Below are 23,106 nucleotides of genomic sequence, written 5' to 3'. Positions count from 1 at the left end.
GTTCTTTCGGTAAAGTCACGTAGAAGGGAAGTAATAAAATAATAAAAAAATAAAACATTATAAAATAATTCTCACGACGTTTCGGCCACAACGCAAGTAGCCGTCCTCAGGTGAACACCAGGTCTGTCGAGGCGACAGCGTCTGAATGAAACAGCACACGTGCTTGGAGCATGTATATAAGCTGGGTTGGAAGGGGGGAAGAAAGGGGGAGCCTTAACAAAAGAATATGCATATCAAGAGGAATTTAGCATATTTATGGGAAATGCAGGTATGTGATTAGTACTGTATTGTATGTTTAGCCACGAGCAGTGTGTGTGGTCAATGAAGATTTGATGCCTTGAAAAAGGTATCAATGTAGTGTTTGAACATCTTACCACTTTCCTGTGTTATTGCCAGAATGGCTAAAACCTATTCTTGATTTTTCATCATTTTTGATACTCGCAAAAAGCTCCCATCAACATTTATATACACACACACACTCGTCTCATTACGTGACTTCTTCTTCCGCTTGTCATTTAAAACAAGTGTGGCTTGAAGGCGAACTAGATGATGTTAATTTAAGTGAAACAAATCTGAGATTACGGTCGTTCATGCACGGGGAGAAGGAGGAGGAAGTCGCGGCTTGGAGGGCACACGCGGGTTTCAGGCACGTCACGTTGACCCCCACCTCACATTGACCCCCACATTGACCCCCACGTCACATTGACCCCAACGTCACGTTGACCCCCACGTCACGTTGACCCCCACGTCACATTGACCCCACCTCACATTGACCCCCACATTGACCCCCACATTGACCCCAACGTCACGATGACCCCAACGTCACGTTGACCCCCACGTCACGTTGACCCCCACGTCACGTTGACCCCCACGTCACATTGACCCCCACGTCACATTGACCCCACTTCACATTAACCCCCACGTCACATTGACCCCACGTCACGTTGACCCCACGTGACATTGACCCCACCTCACATTGACCCCCACCTCACGTTGACCCCGCGTCACATTGACTCCACGTCATGTTGACCCCACGTGACATTGACCCCACCTCACATTGACCCCCACGTCACGTTGACCCCCACGTCACGTTGACCCCCACGTCACGTTGACCCCCACGTCACGTTGACTCCACGTCACATTGACCCCCACGTCACGTTGACCCCCACGTCACATTGACCCCACGTCACGTTGACCCCCACGTCACATTGACCCCACTTCACATTGACCCCCACCTCACATTGACCCCCACGTCACATTGACCCCCACGTCACGTTGACCCCACCTCACATTAACCCCACGTCACATTGACCCCACGTCACGTTGACCGCCACCTCACATTGACCCCCACGTCATATTGACCCCCACGTCGAACCTCGCCATGGAGCGGCAGCCAAAGGAGGGAGAACCACACTGCGGAGACGGAGCCACGAGGGTGCCGCTACAGTGGCACAACAACAACAATAATCATCATCATCATCATCTATTGCTCCTAGGGGCCTCGGTGGGCCTTCGTCCAGCAGTGGATAGATCGTGGCTGGACTGTAGATGTGTAATCTCTGGGTTACTCACAAGCTGCCCCCAATTATCATTATTATTATTGGCGCGTTGGATTTTATATTAAAAACATTTTATTTATTTGAGGTTTTTTTTTTAAATCTACAAATCGCAGCTCAAGTCTCGGAATCGCCACCACGGGCGCCGTTTCCCCAATCGGTCACCCATCCAGGTTACTAACCAGGCTGAACACTGCATAGCTTGCAATCGCGGACGTGCGCGGCGGTGGTGGCGGTGATGGTGGTGATGGTGGCGGTGATGGTGGTGATGGTGGTGGCGGTGATGGTGGTGGCGGTGGTGGTGGTGGTGATGGTAGCGGTGGCGGAGGTGGTGGTGGCGGTGGTGATGGCGGTGGTAGTGGTGGCGGTGGTGGTGGTGGCGGTGGTGGTGGTGGTGGTGGCGATGGTGGTGGTGGTGGTGGCGATAGTGGTGGTGGTGGTGATGGTGGTGATGGTGGTGGTGGTGATGGTGGTGACAGTGGTGATGGTGATGGTGGTGACAGTGGTGATGGTGATGGTGGTGACAGTGGTGGTGGTGATGGTGGTGATGGTGGTGGTGATGGTGGTGACAGTGGTGGTGGTGATGGTGGTGATGGTGGTGGTGATGGTGGTGGTGATGGTGGTGATGGTGGTGGTGATGGTGGTGGTGATGGTGGTGATGGTGGTGATGGTGGTGGTGATGGTGGTGGTGGTGATGGTGATGATGGTGGTAACGGTGGTGATGGTGGTGGTGATGGTGGTGATGGTGATGGCGGTGATGGTGTTGGTGTTCACGCACGCTGCGCCCGCTGGCGATGCGCACGAGGGATCTGGCACCTTGCGTCCATCAAGCCGCGGAATGTTCCGATGTTTTTTCCAATAAATACGACACTCAGAGGTCATAGTTATTCTGCTCGTTGGTGCGGGCGAGGGGGGGGGGCGGTGGTTACGTGCGGAGAGTGGAGGTGGGGGGATCTCCCTCCCCCCCTCTTCCCTTCCCCCCCTTCCCCCCCTTCACCCACAAACTCATCACCTTGAGTCCCGTATCTAACGCGGAGCCCGCTCGCCAACAATCATAGTAAGAACAACAATCATAACCATGACATCTGCTCACCCAGCCGTCATTGCGAGCTCGACTCTGCACTGCTGATGAGGCCCAGAATGTCTAGACCACTGCAGAATGGAGATTTTACTCAAGCAGCGTTTGCTGAGGCACACGTGGGGAGGATCTCCATCCGGCAAAGCGCACTAAATTATCAATGAATCATCATCGTCGTTGTTCAATACTAACACACTGTCGTCCAAATGGTCATTGCCTCTCCGGCAGCATTCGCCGATTGTTACTCATAGTTATTAAATCATGATGCATTCGCTTCATTTATTTTCATTCGACGTTTATTTTACTCTGTTACGCGGATAACGGTCCCGTTGAGTCAGCTGTTGCCCGGATATTTTACACGAGGGATCCGTGGGGCTGCTTGAGTACAACAACAACCACAACAGCAACAACACCAGAAATATCGATACTACCGAGAATGAGTACAGCAGGGTCCTCAAGGAATATCGCACAGCTAGCGAACGCGGTATATATAGGGGCGTCACGGTGGCTATGAGATGTTAACTACCTCGCCTGGTATACAGGAGGTCGTGGGTTCGATTCCAACACTGACGCCTGCTGCTGTATATTTGGAGTTTGCGTGTCTCTCTCTCATCATCATCATCACGGTGGCTAGGAGATGTGAATTACCTCGCCTGGTATACAGGAGGTCGTGGGTTCGATTCCAACACTGACGCCTGCTGCTGTATATTTGGAGTTTGCGTGTCTCTCTCATCATCATCATCACGGTGGCTAGGAGATATTAACCACCTCGCCTGGTATACAGGAGGTCGTGGAATCAATCCCGACCCTGACGCCTGCTGCTGTATATTTGTGGTTTGCGTGTCTCTCTCTCTCTCTGCCCGTGGTCGCGGGTCCTCCGGTTTTTCCCCTCCACATTTAGAAACACGCGTTCAGAGTATTCGGCTACGATACATTACCAAGTGATAAGCCTTGAGCCATCGTTTGTGATAGCCAGATTGCTGCCGAAAAACATCTACATGGCTCAGTGGGGCCTTACCGGGTAAAAGAAAAGAAAACGAGTAGTAAATATTAATAGTAAATCGTTATAACGATTTTAATATTCACCATTGGAACCTCATTTGCCAGTAAAAATATGATAATTGGTTTTTTACCCTTCTATCTGGCAACAAAACTGACACCTTTTTTTACGAGGAGTCATGTTTACATAGACCACAATACCTGCAGTCATAATGCAAACAGAAAACATAACTATGATAATGTGCACTGTCCTTGATGTTGGCATCATCTGGTCCAACACCATGTGAGACTAGGCTCTAAGGAAAGCTGTCTCGGGTGTGGACCAATCAACTTCAAGGACAGTGCACATTATCAGAGTTATGTTTTTGTTTGCATTATGACTGCAGGTATTGCGGTCTATGCAAACATGACTCCTTGTAAAAAGGTGTCAGTTTTGTTGCCAGATAGAAGGGTAAAAAAACAATTATGATGTTAATATTCATACTAATATAGTAACTGAGCACAATAAAGGTCTTTGGGTTAGATCGCCTAACGATAAATGTGCCGTATGCCTCCACCACCCGACACGGCCAGTAAGGTTTGTCACGTAAACAACGCGGCAATTAAATTTCGATTTAAAGCTTTCGTGACTGCAGGGATTCATATTCTTGGTTCTTTCGGTAAAGTCACGTAGAAGGGAAATAATAAAATAATATAAATGTAAAACAAAAAAAATTCTCACGACGTTTCGACTGCAACACAAGCAATCATCATCAGGTGATCAGGTGATGATGATTGCTTGTGTTGCAGAGACATTTTATTGTTTTATATTTATATTATTTTATTATTTTCCTTCTACGTGACTTTACCGAAAGAACCAAGAATACAACGCGGCAATTAGTTTACTACTTCAGCCCACCGGTGTGTTGGAGAGCAAATCCACAACACTCACAATTTGATTTCGATTTAAAGCTTTCGTGACTGCAGGGATTCATCTTCTTGTCTGAATGACTGTCTTCCCGACAGACTCTCTTCACCTGAGGACTGCTGCTTGCGTTGTGGCCGAAACGTCGTGAGAATTATTTTATTATGTTTTATTTTTATTATTTTATTATTTCTATTCTACGTGACTTTACCGAAAGAGCCAAGAAGACTCACAATTTGAATACGACGTTTCGCTGGTGTATGCGGCTTAAGGCACACTGAATATCGCGTGGGACGTAATGGGTCAACGGCGACAGATGGAACTGCATCTTCGAGGCGCGCGGAGGTGGTGGGAAGGGGGGGAACGCACGACGGATTCGGAGAGCGAAACACGTTGAGGAAGAACAATTAAACGAGTGAGCATTGCGATGCGCGCCGTTCGCGAGTGCGTCTGTGAACGTAAAACAGGTCAAGCTAAATATGTCTCACGCAGCCCATCAGCTGCACGCAAGGCCTTCCGGGAGCGCATCATTTCAGCAGCATTGATTCAGCACAAGCAAGCTCTCGTGTACGGGTTCGACGCTGAGGGTCATTGCCCGAACCGTCGCCAATTTTACGCGCCCCTTCCCCCCTCTAACCCAGCTTAAATATACGCTGCCAAGCCTGGTTGTGCCCATTCAGACGCTGTCTCCCCGATAGACCTGTTCTTCACCTGAGGACGGCTGCTTGCGTTGTGGCCAAAACGTCGTGAGAATTGTATTTTATTATATTTTATTTTTATTATTTTATTATTTCCCTTCTACGTGACTTTACCGAAAGAACCAAGAAGATGAATCCCTGCGGTCACGAAAGCTTTAAATCTAAATTTTACATGTATTCGTTTTTTTCTCAGGCCACGGTGTGTTTGACGAATGCGTCGAGTTGCATTGCTGACTATAACCCTACGCGTCGTCAAAACTTTCGCCCCGTAACTTCCAAACGCACGTGACGCTTTCGTAACGCACCACCGATCGTGATGGACGATGTCCCGGTGATGTCTGGAAGATGGTGCAAGCCATATGGTGGAGCGGTGGCGCAGTGGTTAGCGCAATGCGATATGATTCTGGGCGTACCCGAGTTGCCTTCCCGGCCACGACTACCACCAGTGAACGAGTCCCGTGTCTCCCCTAGATCGACTCAACCTTAACGGGTGCTTGGTGCATGTGAACATCGTCACTGGGGAGACAAAGGCGGTCGGGCGTGGTGCTGGTCAACCCCCCACCCCCCCACCGTGTCCCGTTCCGAGCTTCATAGGTGCACCCTTACAGCACTTGCCCCAACAGTCTGTTAAAGGCTATACGGATGATCTTTGCTTTTGTATGCGTGTGTGCGTGTAGCGGTATAGTTTAACGAATGTGCAGTAGGTATATTCAAGTATATATATAGAAAAGAAATACAAGTGGTTAGCGCACATCCCCTGCGAACGCGGCCACCCGAGTTCGACTCCCGGCCACGCTTGATAGCAGTAACGGCGATCTCGGCCTTAAACGAGTAAGCTGCACAAACAAATCAGTACCTGCGTAAACATCATAACCGGGTACCTGGTGCCATGCGTAAAACATGGCCACTAGGGAGACAAATGCGGCCGGGCGCGCGTGACGTTGCCCACCCAAACCCAGCGAGTGTCACGTGCCGGCCTTCAAAAGGTGCTTGGCCGAACAGCACTTGCCCCCAACAGTCTGCTGAGGCTACACGGGGCTTCTTTGTCTTCGTGAGCGGTTGTGTTAGGACGCATATCTGGCACGGGGAAAACGACGCGGTGGGAACGCGGGGTAATGATATTTGTTTGACAGGGAAACGCGACCCGGGCAAGGCGAATCGTGAGCGCCTATAAATACACATGGGCAGAGGAGCAAAGGCAAAGATCACCCGTGTAGCCTTGACGGACTGTTGGGGAAAGTGCCGTTCATCATGCGGTCGCGTCCCACAAGCGGGTTGGGTGGCCATCACCTCGCCAGACCGCATTCGGCTCCCCAGTGGCGATGTTTAAACACCGCACCAGGGACCCTCATTTGAGGCTGAGTCGACCCAGGCGACGCCCCATGACCGCTTCAGATAATCGTCGCTGGTGTTGGCCGTGAGCGGGTTCGTGGCACAGGGTGCTAACCACTGCGCCACCGCTCCCCCACACACGACGACAAAGATCCCCCGTGTAGCCTTAACAGACTGTTGGGGAAAGTGTTCCAACATACACACACACACAAACAAATGCACACAACGCCATGCGCTACAAGTTATTTGTGTTTTAAGCGCGGAAAGATGTATAGAGTATACACACCCAGGCACAACGGACACACGAGTGATGTGTTGTGCTTACACGTGTGTAGGAATACAGTAAAACACACGTTCAACAGAACGTACGAAGGAGTGTGTTGACATTTGTTTAGACACACGCATATACACAAGAGACAAAGAACTCCCATGAAACCTTAATAGACTGTTGGGGTAAGTGCTGTGAGCGAGCAGCACCTATTGAGACCGGGGTGTGGGTGGTCAGCACCACGCCCGGCCGCCTTTGTCTTCCTAGTTCTGATTTTTTTTTTTTACACACCGCACCAGGTTCTCGCCTTCATGCTGAGTCGACCTAGGAGAGGCCCGGGACCGGTTCAGATAATCATCACTGGGTGTTGTTGGTGGAGAGCGGGAATCGATGTCAGTTCGTTGGGATTCCTAGCACAGAGCGCAAACCGCTGCGCCACCGCTCCCCCGCTAAGAGAGAGTAAACCACCATCATCACGGGAACTCCTATCATCATCCTCACAGCAGCCGCAGCAGCTTTTGGTTTTCCGTCGAACAGAGACGGTGGACTACGGCATCGCGCGGCGCTTTCAGATGCGCTGCTTTCGCGGCCGTCTGGAACGTTCTTCCGTCCGACATTAGAAGACCGCTGGAGCCGTGCGCTTTTAAAATCATCTCGACTGAAAACGCATTTCCGCAAAGCTGCTTTTGGTGTTCAGTTTGTTGCCTTTGCCCCCGCGGCACCTCCGATTAGCGCGGCTGGTTGCGTACGGCGCGAAGGAAGTTCAACATACAGCACACACACACACGACAATGCAGTATGTGCAGCTAAATTTCACCAACGTGTTTGTTTCTTGTGACCCGCCCAATTGTCAATGTGTCACGTTCTCCCGATTTGCGTTCACGGTCACGGCAATGTTTGCGCTTCAAGCTCAGACAACCATCCATCCTCGAGCGGCCCGTAACGCGCCGAGACGCGGGGAGGCGCGCAGTGGTACTCGTTTGAGGCCGAGTCGACCTAGTGGAGGCCCGGGAGCGGGTTTCGGATAATCGCCGTTGTCGTCAGCGGGAATCGTCGAACTCAGCTCGCCGGGTTCGTAGCGCAGTGCGCTAACCACTGCGCCACAGAGCCCCCTCATCACTCGCATACAATGATAAAGACCCCCCGTGTAGCCTCGTAACAGACTGTTGGGGCAAGTTCTGTTCGCGAGCACCTAGGAAGGCCGGCACGGCACACGAGGGGGTGGGTGGCCAGCACCACTCCCGGCCGCCTTTGTCTTCCTCGTGGCTAAGTCGACCTAGTGGGGGGGGGGGGCCCAAGACCGGTGACGAATAATCGTCAAGGGTGTTCGCCGCGAGCGAGAATCGATTTCGAATCGCCGGGATCCGTAGCACAGCGCGTTAACCGCCACGCTACCGATCCCCATAACTCGCACACACAAAGACAAAGCTCCCCCGTGTAGCCTCAACATACCGTTGAGGCAAGTGCTACTCGCGAGCACCTCGGAAATGTGGTACAAAAATGAAAGACAAAGATCCCCCGTATAGCCTTAACAGACTGTAGGGGCAAGTGCTGTTAGCGAGCACCTATGAAGGCCGGAACGGTACACGAGGGGGTGGGTGGCCAGCACCACGCCCGACCGCCTTTGTCTCCCCAGTGGCGATATTTACACACCGCACCAGGTACTCATTTCAGGCTGAGTCGACCTAGGGGAGGCCCAGGACCGGTTCAGATAATCTTCACTGGTGTTGGCCGTGAGCGGGAATCGAACCCGTGTCTCCGGGTTCATAGCGCAGCGCTCTAACCGCTGCACTACCGCTCCCCACACACACGCACACAGACACGCACGCGCACGCACGGAGCTCGCCTGTCTTGTAACACATCTTATCTACGCATATAAATGTCAAAATAAAGCGAAGGCGAGTGCCTAAGAAGCGCCAGGGTGGGCGCGCATCTCTTCTGGAGAGAGAGAGGGGGGGGGGGTTGGGGGGGGGGCAAGCAGACTTCCTTGGCCGCTCTCAAATTCCTAACCCGTCCGCTCAAATTGATGTCTGTTGTATCGAGTCTGTCGGCCGTCCGCGTAAATAGAGAGCCCCACTGACTGATTTATTGAACAACTGACTGATTTATCGAACGCGTGATTGAGCGGCGGAGTGAACAGATGTCGGGGGGGGGGGGGGGCGGCGTTGAAGAGCGGTGGTGCCTGCCGTAGTGCGAGGACTGTGCCACAATGCCAGGACGACCTGACCTGTGACCTCTATTCGTTCTAGATTTGAAGCTTTCGTGACTGCAAGGATTCATATTCATAGGTTTTTTCGGTAAAGTCACGTAGGTAAAATTAAAATTAATAAAAGTAAAATAAAAATAAAATAAAAATCACGACGTTTCGGAGGCAACACAAGCTTCCGTCTTCAGGTGGAACCGTCACAGCACGATAGCTGTATCAAGTTAGAGAAATTCCAAGTAAACAGTCCTTGTATATATACTCTATTCGTGGCCGCGGCTAACGTCCAGAAGTCGAGCGATCTTGTGCGTCTTTGCCGCGTGTCCGCCCTTGACGAACGGCGACTTGGACTGCCATGGTTTTTTTGGCTGCAGCAGATCTCGACATTGGCATGAAGTCCACCTGCACACATTGTGATGCGTATGATTAGAACCGGAATTTAATCGCAATTTTGGCCAGAATAAAAGGCCACCCATGGGGATACAATTTCTCTGGACGACAACAAAACTCCATCGCTACAGGATATAATTGTTGTATGTATACTGTTAGGTTTTTTCGGTAAAGTCACGTAGGTAAAAAATAAAATTAAAAGTTAATAAAAGTAATAATGGAAATAAAATAATAAATCACGACGTTTCGGTGGGACCGTCACAGCTAAAATTGCTGCATCAAGTGAGGAAAATTCCAAAAGACCAGCCCTTAAATACAAGTTAAGGGGGGAGGGGCTTACCTACGTGACTTTACCAAAAAAACCTAATAGTATGAATCCTTGCAGTCACGACAGCTTCAAATCTATGTTGTATGTATGTCGATCTTCTTTTCGCACCGTACGTTGCCAACCGTGCCGATGGGGGGTGCGTTTCTGGGCATCGTCGGGTTTGGATCATTGTGACCCTGGATCTGGGTTTTTTTTAAATCAATCGGAATGTCTGGACTTCTTGAGCTGAAAGCAAGATCTCGCCTGCTATTTGTTTTTTTCAGTAAAGTCACGTAGGTAAAATATTACTGGAGCAGTTACACCTGATGACGGAGGCTCGTGTTGCTTTCAAAACGTCGTGAGTTAATTTATTTACATTTTTTACCTACGTGACTTTACCGAAAAAACCATCCTTGCAGTCACGAAAACTTCAAATCTAAGATTTGGCCTCTCCGTGACTCTCTGTGCGATGCTGCTCACTTCGTCCGCGTGTGCGTGGTTTAAAACTAAAACAATTTTATTTATTTTACCAGGTAACCAGGTAAAGCAAACTGAGCTGTTTAGATAGTTTTTTGAGAAGCGACCTGGCCGTCATAAATGATCACTCAACGAAGTGGCTTATCATCCTGCGGAAATTTATTGCAGCCAAATACTCTCAACGCGTCACGTTGATTCTAAATGCGGAGGGGAAATCCGGAGGACCCGAGAAAAATCTACGCGACCACGGGGAGAGAGACACGCGAAGTACAAATATACAGCCGGCGTTAGGGTCTGGATTGAACCCACAACCTCCTGTATACGGGGCGAGGAAGTTAACATCTCCTAGCCACCGTGATGATGATGAGAGAGAGAGACACGCAAACTCCAAATATACAGCAGGCGTTAGGGTCGGGATTGAACCCACAACCTCCTGTATACCAGGCGAGGTAGTTAACATCTCCTAGCCACCGTGATGATGATGAGAGAGAGAGACACGCAAACTCCAAATATACAGCAGGCGTTAGGGTCGGGATTGAACCCACAACCTCCTGTATACCAGGCGAGGTAGTTAACATCTCCTAGCCACCGTGATGATGATGATGAGAGAGAGAGAGACACGCAAACTCCAAATATACAGCAGCAGCATTCAGGGTCGAGATTGAACCCACGACCTCCTGTATGCCAGGCGAGGTAGTTTACATCTCCTAGCCACCGTGGCACCGTAACGTCGCATGTGTCCCCCACGAATGCCATCCGTCTGGATGCTATTGCCTCGCTTGCCAGCTGCGTGGATGGTGCCTGAAGGGTTTCGAGTTTGATTCGCTTGTCCGACGCACGCATTCAAGTGCCAACGCCGCGACCTACAATTACGATGATCGTCACCTTTCCGCCCAAACATTCTCACGCTCGGAATCCGTGAAGATTGCAGTAATTATTGCGCAGCACTTCGTATAATTAGTACGTTTGATTTATTTATATAAATATGTTTAATGTAATTGAGCTTAGTGGTTGGCATTGCCTCGGTTCCAGATTGGCCATGGGGGATGCATTCCTGAGTTTAAAGAGCGTCAACGTCTCTAGTTGAACATCGCGTGTGTAAAACGTACACCGTGCTATCTCTACTTGATGTAACAAAACGTATGGTATGTTGAAATACGTGCGGGGAAAAACATAATTTGATCCTCTCCTGCTGATGTTTACAAACCGCACTCTTCTCGGAATGAAATGTAGTTGTCAAATATTAATACATAATATATATAAACAATATTGCTGAGCACAGGGCACAAATGCGCATAATGTCAAGCGGCCAGTAACAAACAGCGTTGTTATTAAAGTTGTAATATACGAGAGTTATTAACACGGTTCTTGGATTGGGCGAGGTTATTTATCGTCAGAGCTTGAGACCACGATGGTGGTGGTGGTGGGAGGGAATTCCAGAGTGGAGCAATGCGAGGGAAGAAGTAAAGAGACTGAGGGGGTGAGTGTGTGGGTGAGTGTGTGGGTGTGTGGGTGAGTGAGTGTGTGGGTGGGTGTGTGGGTGTGTGGGTGAGTGAGTGTGTGGGTGGGTGTGTGAGTGAGTGGGTGTGTGGGTGAGTGTGTGGATGGATGGGTGAGTGAGTGGGTGAGTGTGTGTGTGGGTGAGTGAGTGAGAGGGTGGGTGAGTGAGTGAGTGTGTAGGTGGATGAGTGAGTGTGGGTGAGTTTGTGTGGTTGAGTGAGTGAGTGAGTGTGTGGGTGGGTGGGTGAGTGAGTGAGTGTGTGGGTGAGTGAACGCGTGAGTGTGTGGTTGGGTGAGTGAGTGTGTGGGTGGGTAAGTGAATGTGTAGGTGGGTGAGTGAATGTGTGGGTGGGTGAGTGAGTGTGTTTGGTGGGCGAGTGAGTGGGTGTGTGCGTAGGTGGGTGGGTGAGTAAGTGGGTGGGTAAGTGGAGCGGTAGTGTAGCAGTTAACGCTGCGCTAAGAACCTGTCGACCCGAGTTCGATTCCCGCTCACAGCCAACACCAGTGACGGTTATCTGAATCGGTCCGGGGTCTCCCCTAGGTCGACTCAGCCTTAAATGAGTACCTGGTGTGATATGTAAACATCACCAGTGGAGAGACAAAGGCGGCCGGGCGTGGAGCTGGCCACCCACCCCCTCGTGTGCCATTCCGGCCTTCATAGGTGCTCGCTAACGGCACTTGCCCCAACAGTCTGTTAAGTCTATACGGGGGATCTTTGTCTTTGGTTGAGCGAGTCTCTGAGTGAGTGTGACCTGCAGTGTGGTGAATGAGTGTGTGAATGAGTGGGTGAATAAGTGGGTCAACGAGTGTGTGAATGAGTGGGTGAATGAGTGGGTGAATAAGTGGGTCAACGAGTGTGTGAATGAGTGGGCGAATGAGTGTGCGAATGAGTGGTTGGCTAAGTGGATGAGTGAGTGTGTTTCTGTGACCTGCGGTAGTGGCGGTGCATGGATGAGACGACACAGTTCGAACGGACCGCGTCCTCCAACATACTGATTCAAGTTAACAAATGAGATTATCAATAACACACACACATATATATACACATATCTTTCTAACACGGTTCCGATGTCAATCCACTGGTGCATGCCAGTCGTGCGCTGGCAAAAGTGGAGTCCTTTCGTGTCGTTTGTTTGATTTTATTCTGTTTGGAATAAGTCGCACATCAAATCGTTTATTTGTCCAGGAAAGCCTCGCAGAGGTTCGGAATTCCTCTGCGCAAGAGGGCGCCGCTTGGCCCGGTTGTTTTTTGTGGTGGGAATCAAACCGACCCGCTCCCGTGCCGTGCCCGCCTTAATAGGCGCTGCTCACCAACAGCACTTGCCCCAACGGTCTGTTGAGGCTATACGGTGGGATCTTTGTCTTTGTGTCTGCGTGTTGTGTCTGTCAGTGCACGCCTCGACCATCAACCACCACCACAGATAATCCAGTGAGAGCGAACAGCACTTGCCCCAACAGTATGTTAAAGGCTATTGGTGGGGTCTTTGTCTTTGTTTTTGTTGTTGGCTGTGCCTCTCGGAGTGGAGTGGTGGCGCTTTGGTTGGCGCGCCGCGTGAGGAACTCGGTGATCCGAGTTCGATTCCCGGCGACGGTTAACATCGGCCGACTGAATGAATACCTGGGGGAAACAAAGACGGTTGGGTAAACAAAGACGGATGGGCGTTAGCTAAAGGCACTTGCATGCCTTGTGGTTGTGTGTGCAAACCAGTGCTGTATGTGTGTGCCTGCGTCTTTGTATCGGTGGTGTAGCGGGTAGCGCGCTGCTACGCTACGAACCCGGCCACCCGAGTTCGATTCCCGCTCACGGCCAACGCCAGTGACGGTGATTTGAACCGGTCCTGGGTTTCCCCTAGGTCCACTCGGCCTGAAAAAACGGGCACCTAGTGCGGCGTTTAAATATCAGCGCTTGAGAAGACAAAGGCGGCCGGGCGAGGTACTGTCCACCCACTGTCTCGCGTGCTGTTCCGGCCGTCACAGGTTGCTGTTCGCTAACAGCACTTGCCCCAGCAGTCTGTTAAGGGGCCGTCCATAAATGACGTCACGCACCTAGGGGGGGGGGGGGGGTCAGAAATTTGTGACGATGTGTAACGAGGGGGGGGGGGTTTGAGAAATGTGACGTCACATCAAAACGCGCAACTTTAAATAAATATAGACAACACGTTCTACTTAATTAAATAGACTTTTTAATAAATGTTTTCTCCTACAACATCAGAGTGCAGCGCCACATTAAATACGCACTACAATGACAATAGTTTAAAGCGATTTAAAGCATGTTTTTTTTTTGGGGGGGGGGGGCAGAGATTTGTGACGTCATATTTGAGAGGGGGGGTCTGACTTTGTGACGCTGTGTGACGAAAGGGGGGGGTCAAAAATCGTCCAAAATCGCGTGACGGCACTTATGGACGGCCCCTAAGGGCTAATAAGGGGGACCTTTGTCTTGTGTGCGTCTGTGTGTGTGTGGATGTGTGTGTGGGTGTGTGTGGGTGTGTGTGTGTGGCTAAAGCACAGCAAGTTGGCACAGTAAGGGGCACAGGTGGTGCATCAGCCAGTCATCTCAGTCATCTCGGTCATCTCGGTCAGTCGACCCTGCCAGCGGGCGTTCGACACTTCACGTGGCCTCAAGGTGCACATGGCCTGGCACAAGCGTCGTGGTGACGTCACCGCCACTTAGTGGCGAATGGCGGTTGTTGTTTTTGTTTGTGGGTATGTGCGTCTGTGTGTGTGTGGGTGTGTGTGTGGGTGGGTGTGTCGGTATGTGCGTCTGTGTGTGTGTGGGTGGGTGTGTGTGTGGGTATGTGCGTCTGTGTGTGTGTGGGTGTGTATGGGTGTGTGTGTGGGTGTGTGTGGGTATGTGCGTCTGTGTGTGTGTGGGTGTGTGGGTATGTGTGTGGGTATGTGCGTCTGTGTGTGTGTGGGTGTATGTGTGGGTGGGTGTGTGGGTATGTGCGTCTGTGTGTGTGTGGGTGGGTGTGTGTGTGGGAATGTGCGTCTGTGTGTGTGTGGGTGTGTATGGGTGTGTGTGTGGGTGTGTGTGGGTATGTGCGTCTGTGTGTGTGTGGGTGTGTGGGTATGTGTGTGGGTATGTGCGTCTGTGTGTGTGTGGGTGTGTATGGGTGTGTGTGTGGGTATGTGTGTGGGTGTGTGGGTGTGTGTGAGTGTATGTGTGTGGGTATGTGCGTCTGTGTGTGTGTGTGTGGGTGTGTGTGGGTGTGTGTGTGGGTGTGTGTGTGGGTGGGTATGTGCGTCTGTGTGTGTGTGGGTGTGTGTGTGTGTGGGTGGGTATGTGCGTCTGTGTGTGTGTGGGTGTGTGTGTGGGTGGGTATGTGCGTCTGTGTGTGTGTTGGTGTGTGTGTGTGTGGGTCTGTGTGTGTGTGTGTGAGTGTGTGTGTGGGTGTGTGTGTGGGTGTGTGCGTCTGTGTGTGTGGGTGTGTGTGTGTGGGTGTGTGCGTCTGTGTGTGTGTGGGTGTGTGTGTGTGTGTGGGTATGTGCGTCTGTGCGTGTGTGTGTGTGGGTGTGTGCGTCTGTGTGTGTGTGGGTGTGTGTGTGGGTGTGTGGGTGTGGGCATGTGCGTCTGTGTGGGTGTGTGGGTGTGTGTGTGTGCGCACGTGTGACGAAACCGCAGCCGTGAAGTTCACCGTGCGATGTTTTGAATGAAACAACGCAGCGACCAGCAGGCACGCCACGGCATTCATCATCATCACCACACTCGCCCAGAGGCGACGGCACGACCCCCACCCCCCCGTGTCGTCTGCGATGACTGCCCGGGGGGTAGTTGAAGTTGCGTGGTCGTCACCGCGCCCGGCCGCTTTTGTCTCGCGCAACTCACCAGGCACTCGTTTTTTTAAGGCCGAGTCTACCTAGTGGAGAGTCTACCTAGCGGAGACTAGGTAAGACACTCTACTTGCAGTGCCGGATAATGCCAGTAGCACAAGTAGCTACTACACATGTAGTAGCTACTACACGTGTAGTAGCTACTACACGTGTAGCAGCTACACGTGTAGTAGCTACAACACGTGTAGTAGCTACTACACTTCGGCAACAAAGATCCCCCGTTTCTATAGGAAAGGCACTATAACAGAAGGTGGGTTAAGATGTCACAACACCAAACTGAAACCTTTTGCAAGGAATCATGTCTGCATTCACCAGACGCATCACTTTGTGGAAACTAACAAACAAACCGTGCCCCACGTTTCGCCTTCGACGATTTGCGTTCACGGTCACGGCAATGTTTGCGTTTCAAGCTCAGACAACCATCCATCCTCGAGCGGCCCGTAACGCGCCGAGACGCGGGGAGGCGCGCAGTGGTACTCGTTTGAGGCCGAGTCGACCTAGGGGAGGCCCGGGAGCGGGTTTCGGATAATCGCCGTTGTCGTCAGCGGGAATCGTCGAACTCAGCTCGCCGGGTTCGTAGCGCAGTGCGCTAACCACTGCGCCACAGATCCACATTACTCGCATACAATGATAAAGACCCCCCGTGTAGCCTGTAACAGACTGTTGGGGCAAGTGCTGTTAGCGAGTTGCACCTGTGAAGGCCGGCACGGCACACGAGGGCGAGAGTGGCCAGCACCTACGGACTTGCACACGCGAGCACGCACACACATTCACGTCGAGTGGCATGCTCCGAATCTATTGCTGTATACACAACGCCCGCAACGGCGTTGTGTATGCTAAACATCACCCGAAACACATCGGCGATGTCTAAAGCTTTTAGACATCACTCTGGGAAATGTCATTGATGTCACGGCTGCTTCTCGTATCGTCACCACCAGCACCAGCACCATCACGACCACCGCCAAGCGAGCACAACACGGTCACCCTTCTCAATATTATGACGTGTGCCCGTTGAGGCTGAGATTAACAATAAACAACGGGCAATGATTAACGTTGCCCGAAGTGTTGTAAGTTCTGTTCTGTCCTTGCGTATGCGGAGGTGCTGCTGCTGCTAGCCACAACGAGATGGATTCCGCAGAGAGAGAGAGAGAGGAGAGTTCGCGTCTTCTTGGTTCTTTCGGTAAAGTCACGTAGAAGGGAAGTAATAAAATAATAAAAATAAAACATAATAAAATAATTCTCACGACGTTTCGGCCACAACACAAGTAGCCTTCTTCTGGCCGAAACGTCGTGAGAATAATTTTATTGTTTTATTTTTATTATTTTATTATTTCCCTTCTATGTGACTTTACCGAAAGAACCAAGAAGATGAATCCCTGCAGTCACGAAAGCTTTAAATCGAGAGCTCGCGTCGTTTTGATGATCCTGCTCCTCCGTTGAAGGAGCGCAGTGGTTTTACGATATGCGTCCATAGCTTGAGCGTTATGACCAAAATCGCGTGTAACTCTGTGTATCTCACTGCATCGCGCGCTTTCAGATGCGCTTCTGCGGCCGTCTGGAACGCGCTGTCTTTCGATGTAAGGAAGCCACTGGGCGCTATGCACTTTTAAATCATCATCGAGATTGACAAACACATTTTCTCAGAATAGATTGCTGTGATTAGTTTGTTGCCCTTCCCACGCACCTCCGATTAGCTCGGTTGGCTACGTACGGTACTAAAGAAGTTCAACGTACATATGCATATATGCGTGTCTCTATGGGTCTCTGTGGTCTTACTGGTGAAAAATGTGGGTTCGCATGGCTGCAACCGCACGGCTGTGACTTGCGTCTTGAATTTTACATTTGTCAAGGAGAAGTGCGCATCGGCCCGTTGATGTTCTGATGCCTACGCACTTGGAGGAGCGGTGGCGCAGTGGTGAATTATAGCAGAAACTAACCTCCCCCATTAACCACCGTGGCTATGAGATGTTAACTACCTCGCCTGGTATACAGGAGGTCGTGGGTTCGATCCCGACCCTGACGCCTGCTGCTGTATATTTGGAGTTTGTGTGTCTCTCTCTCTCTCTCATCATCATCACGGTGGCTAAGAGATGTTGACTACCTTGCCTGGTATATAGGAGGTCGTGGGTTCAATCTCGACCCTGACGCCTGCTCTGTATTTGGAGTTTGCGTGTCTCTCTCTCTCTCATCATCATCATCATCACGGTGGCTAGGAGATGTTAACTACCTCGCCTGGTATACAGGAGGTCGTGGGTTCGATCCCGACCCTGACGCCTGCTGCTGTATATTTGGAGTTTGTGTGTCTCTTCGCGCGTTCGCGTTGATTTTTCTCCGGGTCCACCGGTTGTTCCCTCCACACGCGTTTAGAGCATTCAGCTGCTATCCATTTCCACGTGGTTGAGCTGTCATTTGTGATAGCCAGATCGCTTGTGAAAACGACCTACATCGCTCAGTGGGCCTTACCAGGAAAAATAAAAATTAACCCGTTAAAACAAAGTTTTTCACTATAAATCCTTAATATGCGTGGCATCGGTTTTATTTTATTATTCATTTCTGTTTTTCTTGAGTAAGAGTTTAATTTTTATCAAATTGGTATTTTAAAATAAGGAAAGTCGTTTATAAGGATCATAAGGTTTTCAGTTTTTGTATGATTGTTTATATTGTACATTTTAGTTGCTTTCTTGAATAATTTTCTGTGTTTAGGAAAAATATATGATTGTGTAAGTGAATTTTTTTTTTCCTAAAAAGTGGAAAATGTTGGAAAAAATTTTTCACGAAAATAAATTGTCACGCACAACGAGTCTGTGTGCAAAATGTCAGCTCGATTGGATCACGGGAAGTGGGTTAAAAAACGACCGAAAGATTTGCACGGTCGTAAGCGCGCAAGCAAGTGAACTTAATATAAAGGAATTAAAAATAGCGAAGAACACTGTTGGATACCAAGTCCCGTGACTGACTGATCACCTCCCCCACCCCGTGCCCCCCCCACCTCCAACGTATCTCCCCACCACAGACAGACTTCTCTCTCCCATGACCCAGAGGAATTTCCCTCCGTCCTTCTGGAGCAGCAGCACTTACCACCACGGCACGGCCACCGCACCAGGCATGACGCTGGGCACTCACCCAGCAGACCTCGCATTCTCCCTGGAGCCCTACCCGGGCATGCACCACCACCCTCACCACCACCACCATCACCACCACCACCACCACCCGCACCACCCCCACCACCACCCGCACCACCCGCACCACCACCCGCACCACCCGCACCACCCGCACCACCACCTCGTGCAACAGCAGCAGGAGGTGGCGGCCGCGTGGCATTACCCGCTGTCGAGCCAAGCCGGCGCGTACTCGCGAGGGGTCTCTGACCTCTACTCGGCCGGCACTCATCCCTTTGACCCCCTCTACGGGCCTCTGCTGGTGCCGCCGCCGCCGCCGCCGCTGCGGCCAGCGAGGCTGCCACCGGCCCTGGGTCCCGGCTGCGACCTCGGCAAAGCCTCGGAGAGCCCCGTGGGAGGCCCGTGGGGACAGGCAGGATTTGCAGCTCACAGCCCCGTGGAGGTGGCGCAGAGTTTGAACGCGGAAGCCGGTGAGTGAGTGAGTGGCTTTTGGGACCGTTCGTAAATGACGTCACGCAGCTGGGGGGCGGGGGGGGGTGTCAGATATTTGTGACGATGTGCGACGAGGGGGGTGGGGGTTGAGAAATGTGACGTCACATCAAAATGCGCAACTTTAAATAAATGTAGACAACACGTTCTACTTCAATTTCGATTTAAAGCTTTCGTGACTGCAGGGATTCATCTTCTTGGTTCTTTCGGTAAAGTCACGTAGAATGGAAATAATAAAATAATAAAAATAAAACATTTTATTACGTTTTATTTTCATCATTTTATTATTTCAACACGTTCTACTTAATTATATAGACTTTTTAATACATGTTTTCTGCTACAACATCAGAGTGCAGCGGCACATTAAATACGCAATACAATGACAATAGTTTAAATCGATTTGAAGCATGTTTCATTTTTTGGGGGGGGGGGCAGAGCTTTGTGACGTAATATTTGAGGGGGGGGGTCTGACTTTTTGTGACGCCGTGTGACGAGGAGGGGGGGGGTCAAAAATCATCCAAAATCGCGTGACGTCATTTATGGATGGCTCCTTTGCCGCTACAATCGCACGCCGATAACCAGACGTGCTTATGGAACATTAGTTATTATATTTATGAATAACAACAGGAACATTCTTTCATCTGTCAGTTTCCTTAAAAGTTAAATAAAAAGTTACAAAAGGTTAAATAAAAAATTTGGTGCGCTATGAATAAGGGTCATTGCCCGAAACGTCACATATTAGATATGTTCGATCACGTTTTTGATTAACGTGTTGAATTGTTTTTGTTGCTTTGTTATTTGTGCTCGTGCACCGCTGCCAACGCAGCCGTTGATGAGTCACTGGATGTGAAAACCCAGCCCCAGAGCTTGCCTTGAATCGTTACCAATGGCTGCTGAATTTACGCGTTCCCAGAAGGCCGTGCGTGCAGCTGATGGGATGTGTAAAGAAACACACTTAACTACAGGGATTCCTTCTCGATTTGAAACGTTCGTGACTGCAAGAATCCATACTCGTTGGTTCTTTCGGTAAAGTCACGTAGGTAGAAGAATAAAATGAAACAAAAACGAATATATCACGACGTTTCGATCGTCATCAGGCGCAAAAAAATAATCCAGCAATGGAACAGCTGATATATTATTTTTTGTTTCATTTTATTTTTTCTACCTACGTGACTTTACCGAAAGAACCAAAAAGTACAGGGATTCCTCTACTTACGAACGAGATAGGTTCCAGAGGTCTGTTCGTAAGTCGATTTGTTCGTAAGTCCAAATTTGCTCCCGTCGATTCCAAACGTGTTGTACGGCGTGCACACTAAACACGGGGGAATGACATTAAATGTTGTATAATTCTAGATTTGAAGCTTTCGTGACTGCAAGGAATCATCTTCTTAGGTTTTTTCGGTAAAGTCACGTAGAAAGTAAAATAAAATAAAAACAAAAATCACGACGTTTCGGAGGCAACACAAGTCTCCGTCATCAGGTGGGACCGTCACAGCCAGATTAGCTGTATCAAGTGAGGCAATGATTCAAGATGTAATCCCTTAATTCAAGATGCAATCCCTTAATCCCATCGCTCACCCTTTTGGCCTCGCCCCCCCTCCCTCCCGATACGTTCCTTTCATTGGCTACCATAGTCTGATGAGCTCCCCCCTCCCTCTCCCTCCCCCCTCAACTCGCTTTTAAGGGATTACATCTTGAATCATTGCCTCACTTGATACAGCTAATCTGGCTGTGACGGTCCCACCTGATGACGGAGACTTGTGTTGCCTCCGAAACGTCGTGATTTTTGTTTTTATTTTATTTTACTTTCTACGTGACTTTACCGAAAAAACCTAAGAAGAAAAATGTTGTATAATTTACTGGAGTTGTAGATGCCACTGGTTAACAACGCTTTATAATCCACCATTGGAACCTCCTTTGCCAGTAGCTTTGAGTTGTGCGCCTTTTGGCATCATCTGGTCCAACACCATGTGAGACTAGGCTCTAAGAAAAGCTGTCTCGGGTGTGGACCAATCAATTTCAAGGACAGTGGATACATTATCAGAGTTGTGTTTTTTGTTTGCATTCCGACCGCAGGTATTGTGGTCTATGCAAACATGACTCCTTGTAAAAACGGTGTCAGTTTTGTTGCCAGAAAAAATGGTAAAAAATCAATTATCAACGCTTCATAATGTCCACTTTGCTGTCCATCGTAATGCTGTGGACGGTTCATGTGGAGACGCGGAGACATGACGGAGACATCGCCTGCGTGTTTATCGTGTCAGCGATATCCTCCGCAGCGAGACGGTTACGTTGAGTGAAATAATTCGAGACCTCTAACGGCGCGTGATGTGTGCGTCCGCGCACGCGGTGTCTCCGCAGCTCGGCGCTACGGGCTCTGTAGCTCGTCACTCATGAGCTGATGGTTCGGTCGACAAGCCTCAAGGATGGAGGGCTGCTGCTGACCCCCCACCCCCTCAACCTCCCCGCAACAAGGACAAAGATCCCCCGTATAGCCTCCATAGACTGCTGGGGCAAGTACTGTGAACAAGCGCCCATTAAGGCCTGCACGGCGCACGAGGGGGTAGGTCTGTGTGGCCGTGGACCCCCAAGTGCTGAAGTTTACACACCGCATCAACAGACGCCCATTTCTTTTTTTTTACTCTGAGTCGACCTAGAAGAGAACCCCCGTTTGCCCACAGCCTGGTTCAGATATCAAACGCCCGCTGTCGTTGGCTGTGATTGCCGAGTCGGACTCGGGGGGGAGGGCGGGGGTGGCCGCCGGGGATTGTAACGCGGCGCGCTAACCGCTGCGCCACCGCTCCCCCATTAATTAATCAATTGATGTCTTGTTCAATTAATTCATTAATCCGATCGGCACGCGCACGCGGCGGGAGGGAAGGAGCTCGGTGCTCATGAAGACCACGCGGACGCCAGGAATGCCACACCACCCACCCCACTAACTTTGCCCATCCCATACCACGTGGACAAACGCCCAGTGGAGATGTGGCTGCAGGTCAATGAGAACAGCCTTGGGTAGCCCCATCCGCACGCGAGCCATAGCAGCAGCAGCAGCAGCAGCTGATGATGATGATGATGATGACGACGACGACGCGGATACTCGATGATGTTGATGATGCACAGATGGAAAATAAAAATTTCCCGGCAGCGTGGGGAGACTGTGGTTACTACCACACCCAGGACAGAACTTTGGAGCGTAGAACATTGACTCAAATGCCCCCGATTCACAAATACGAAGGAGGAGGAGGAGGCACCGTCATCATCATCATCACCGCACCTCCGATCAGCACGGTTGGCTGCGCACGGTGCGAGAGAAGTTGAACGTACACGCAGCAGGACGGTGAGCCGGATCCTGGCTCCGCAACCATCTGGCTCATCAACCCAGCCGGGAGTAAAACTCGCAGCCGTCCGTTTCTGCTCGCGTCACGCCGTCAACATCAGCCTGCCACGAGGAACCGGGGACCGCGTTCGTCTTCCTCCACGTGGTGGGCAAAACGCGCAGAGCCTCGGACCGCGGTTGGACCAGCGGCGTCCGTCTTCGCAGACTCGGTGCTGCAGCTGCTGCGACACGGGTCACGGGACCCCGGGACGTACATGCAGGACAATATATGGTCTGTCCGTGGGCGGGGGGGAGGGAGTGGGGGGGAAGGGGGGGGGGGTGTTCAGCATTGTGGAATAAAAAGTCTGGACTCGGAGAAACGGATGACGCCGAGATGATGTGAGGTCACGTGACGGTGAGGATGATGTGAGGTCACGTGACGGTGGGATGATGTGAGGTCACGTAACGGTGGGATGATGTGAGGTCACGTGACGATGGGATGATGTGAGGTCACGTGACGGTGGGATGATGTGAGGTCACGTGACGGTGAGGATTACGTGAGTTGACATGATGGTGAGGTGATGTGAGATGATGTGACTGTGAGGATTACGTGAGGTCACGTGACGGTGAGAATGA

The 23,106-nt window shown here is 50.7% G+C and overlaps 1 protein-coding gene across 1 annotated transcript in view; it reads left to right on the top strand.

The window, feature by feature from the left end:
• Nucleotides 1-22,767, top strand: part of LOC144733513 (transcription cofactor vestigial-like protein 2) — a 58,598-nt gene extending 35,831 nt beyond the window's left edge. Inside the window, exons 3-4 of the mRNA XM_078615444.1 lie at nucleotides 18,557-19,132; nucleotides 21,513-22,767. Of these exons, the coding sequence (XP_078471570.1) occupies nucleotides 18,557-19,132; nucleotides 21,513-21,553 (617 nt within the window). The 3' untranslated portion in view covers nucleotides 21,554-22,767. The remainder of the gene's footprint in view (nucleotides 1-18,556; nucleotides 19,133-21,512) is intronic.
• The last annotated feature ends 339 nt before the right edge of the window (nucleotides 22,768-23,106 follow it).

Source organism: Lampetra planeri, chromosome 47 (genome assembly GCF_965212315.1).
Source record: "Lampetra planeri chromosome 47, kcLamPlan1.2.h2, whole genome shotgun sequence".
Taxonomy (NCBI): Eukaryota; Metazoa; Chordata; class Hyperoartia; order Petromyzontiformes; family Petromyzontidae; genus Lampetra; species Lampetra planeri.
Note: the sequence above shows the minus strand (reverse complement) of the source record. Positions and strands in the feature narration are given on the sequence as shown.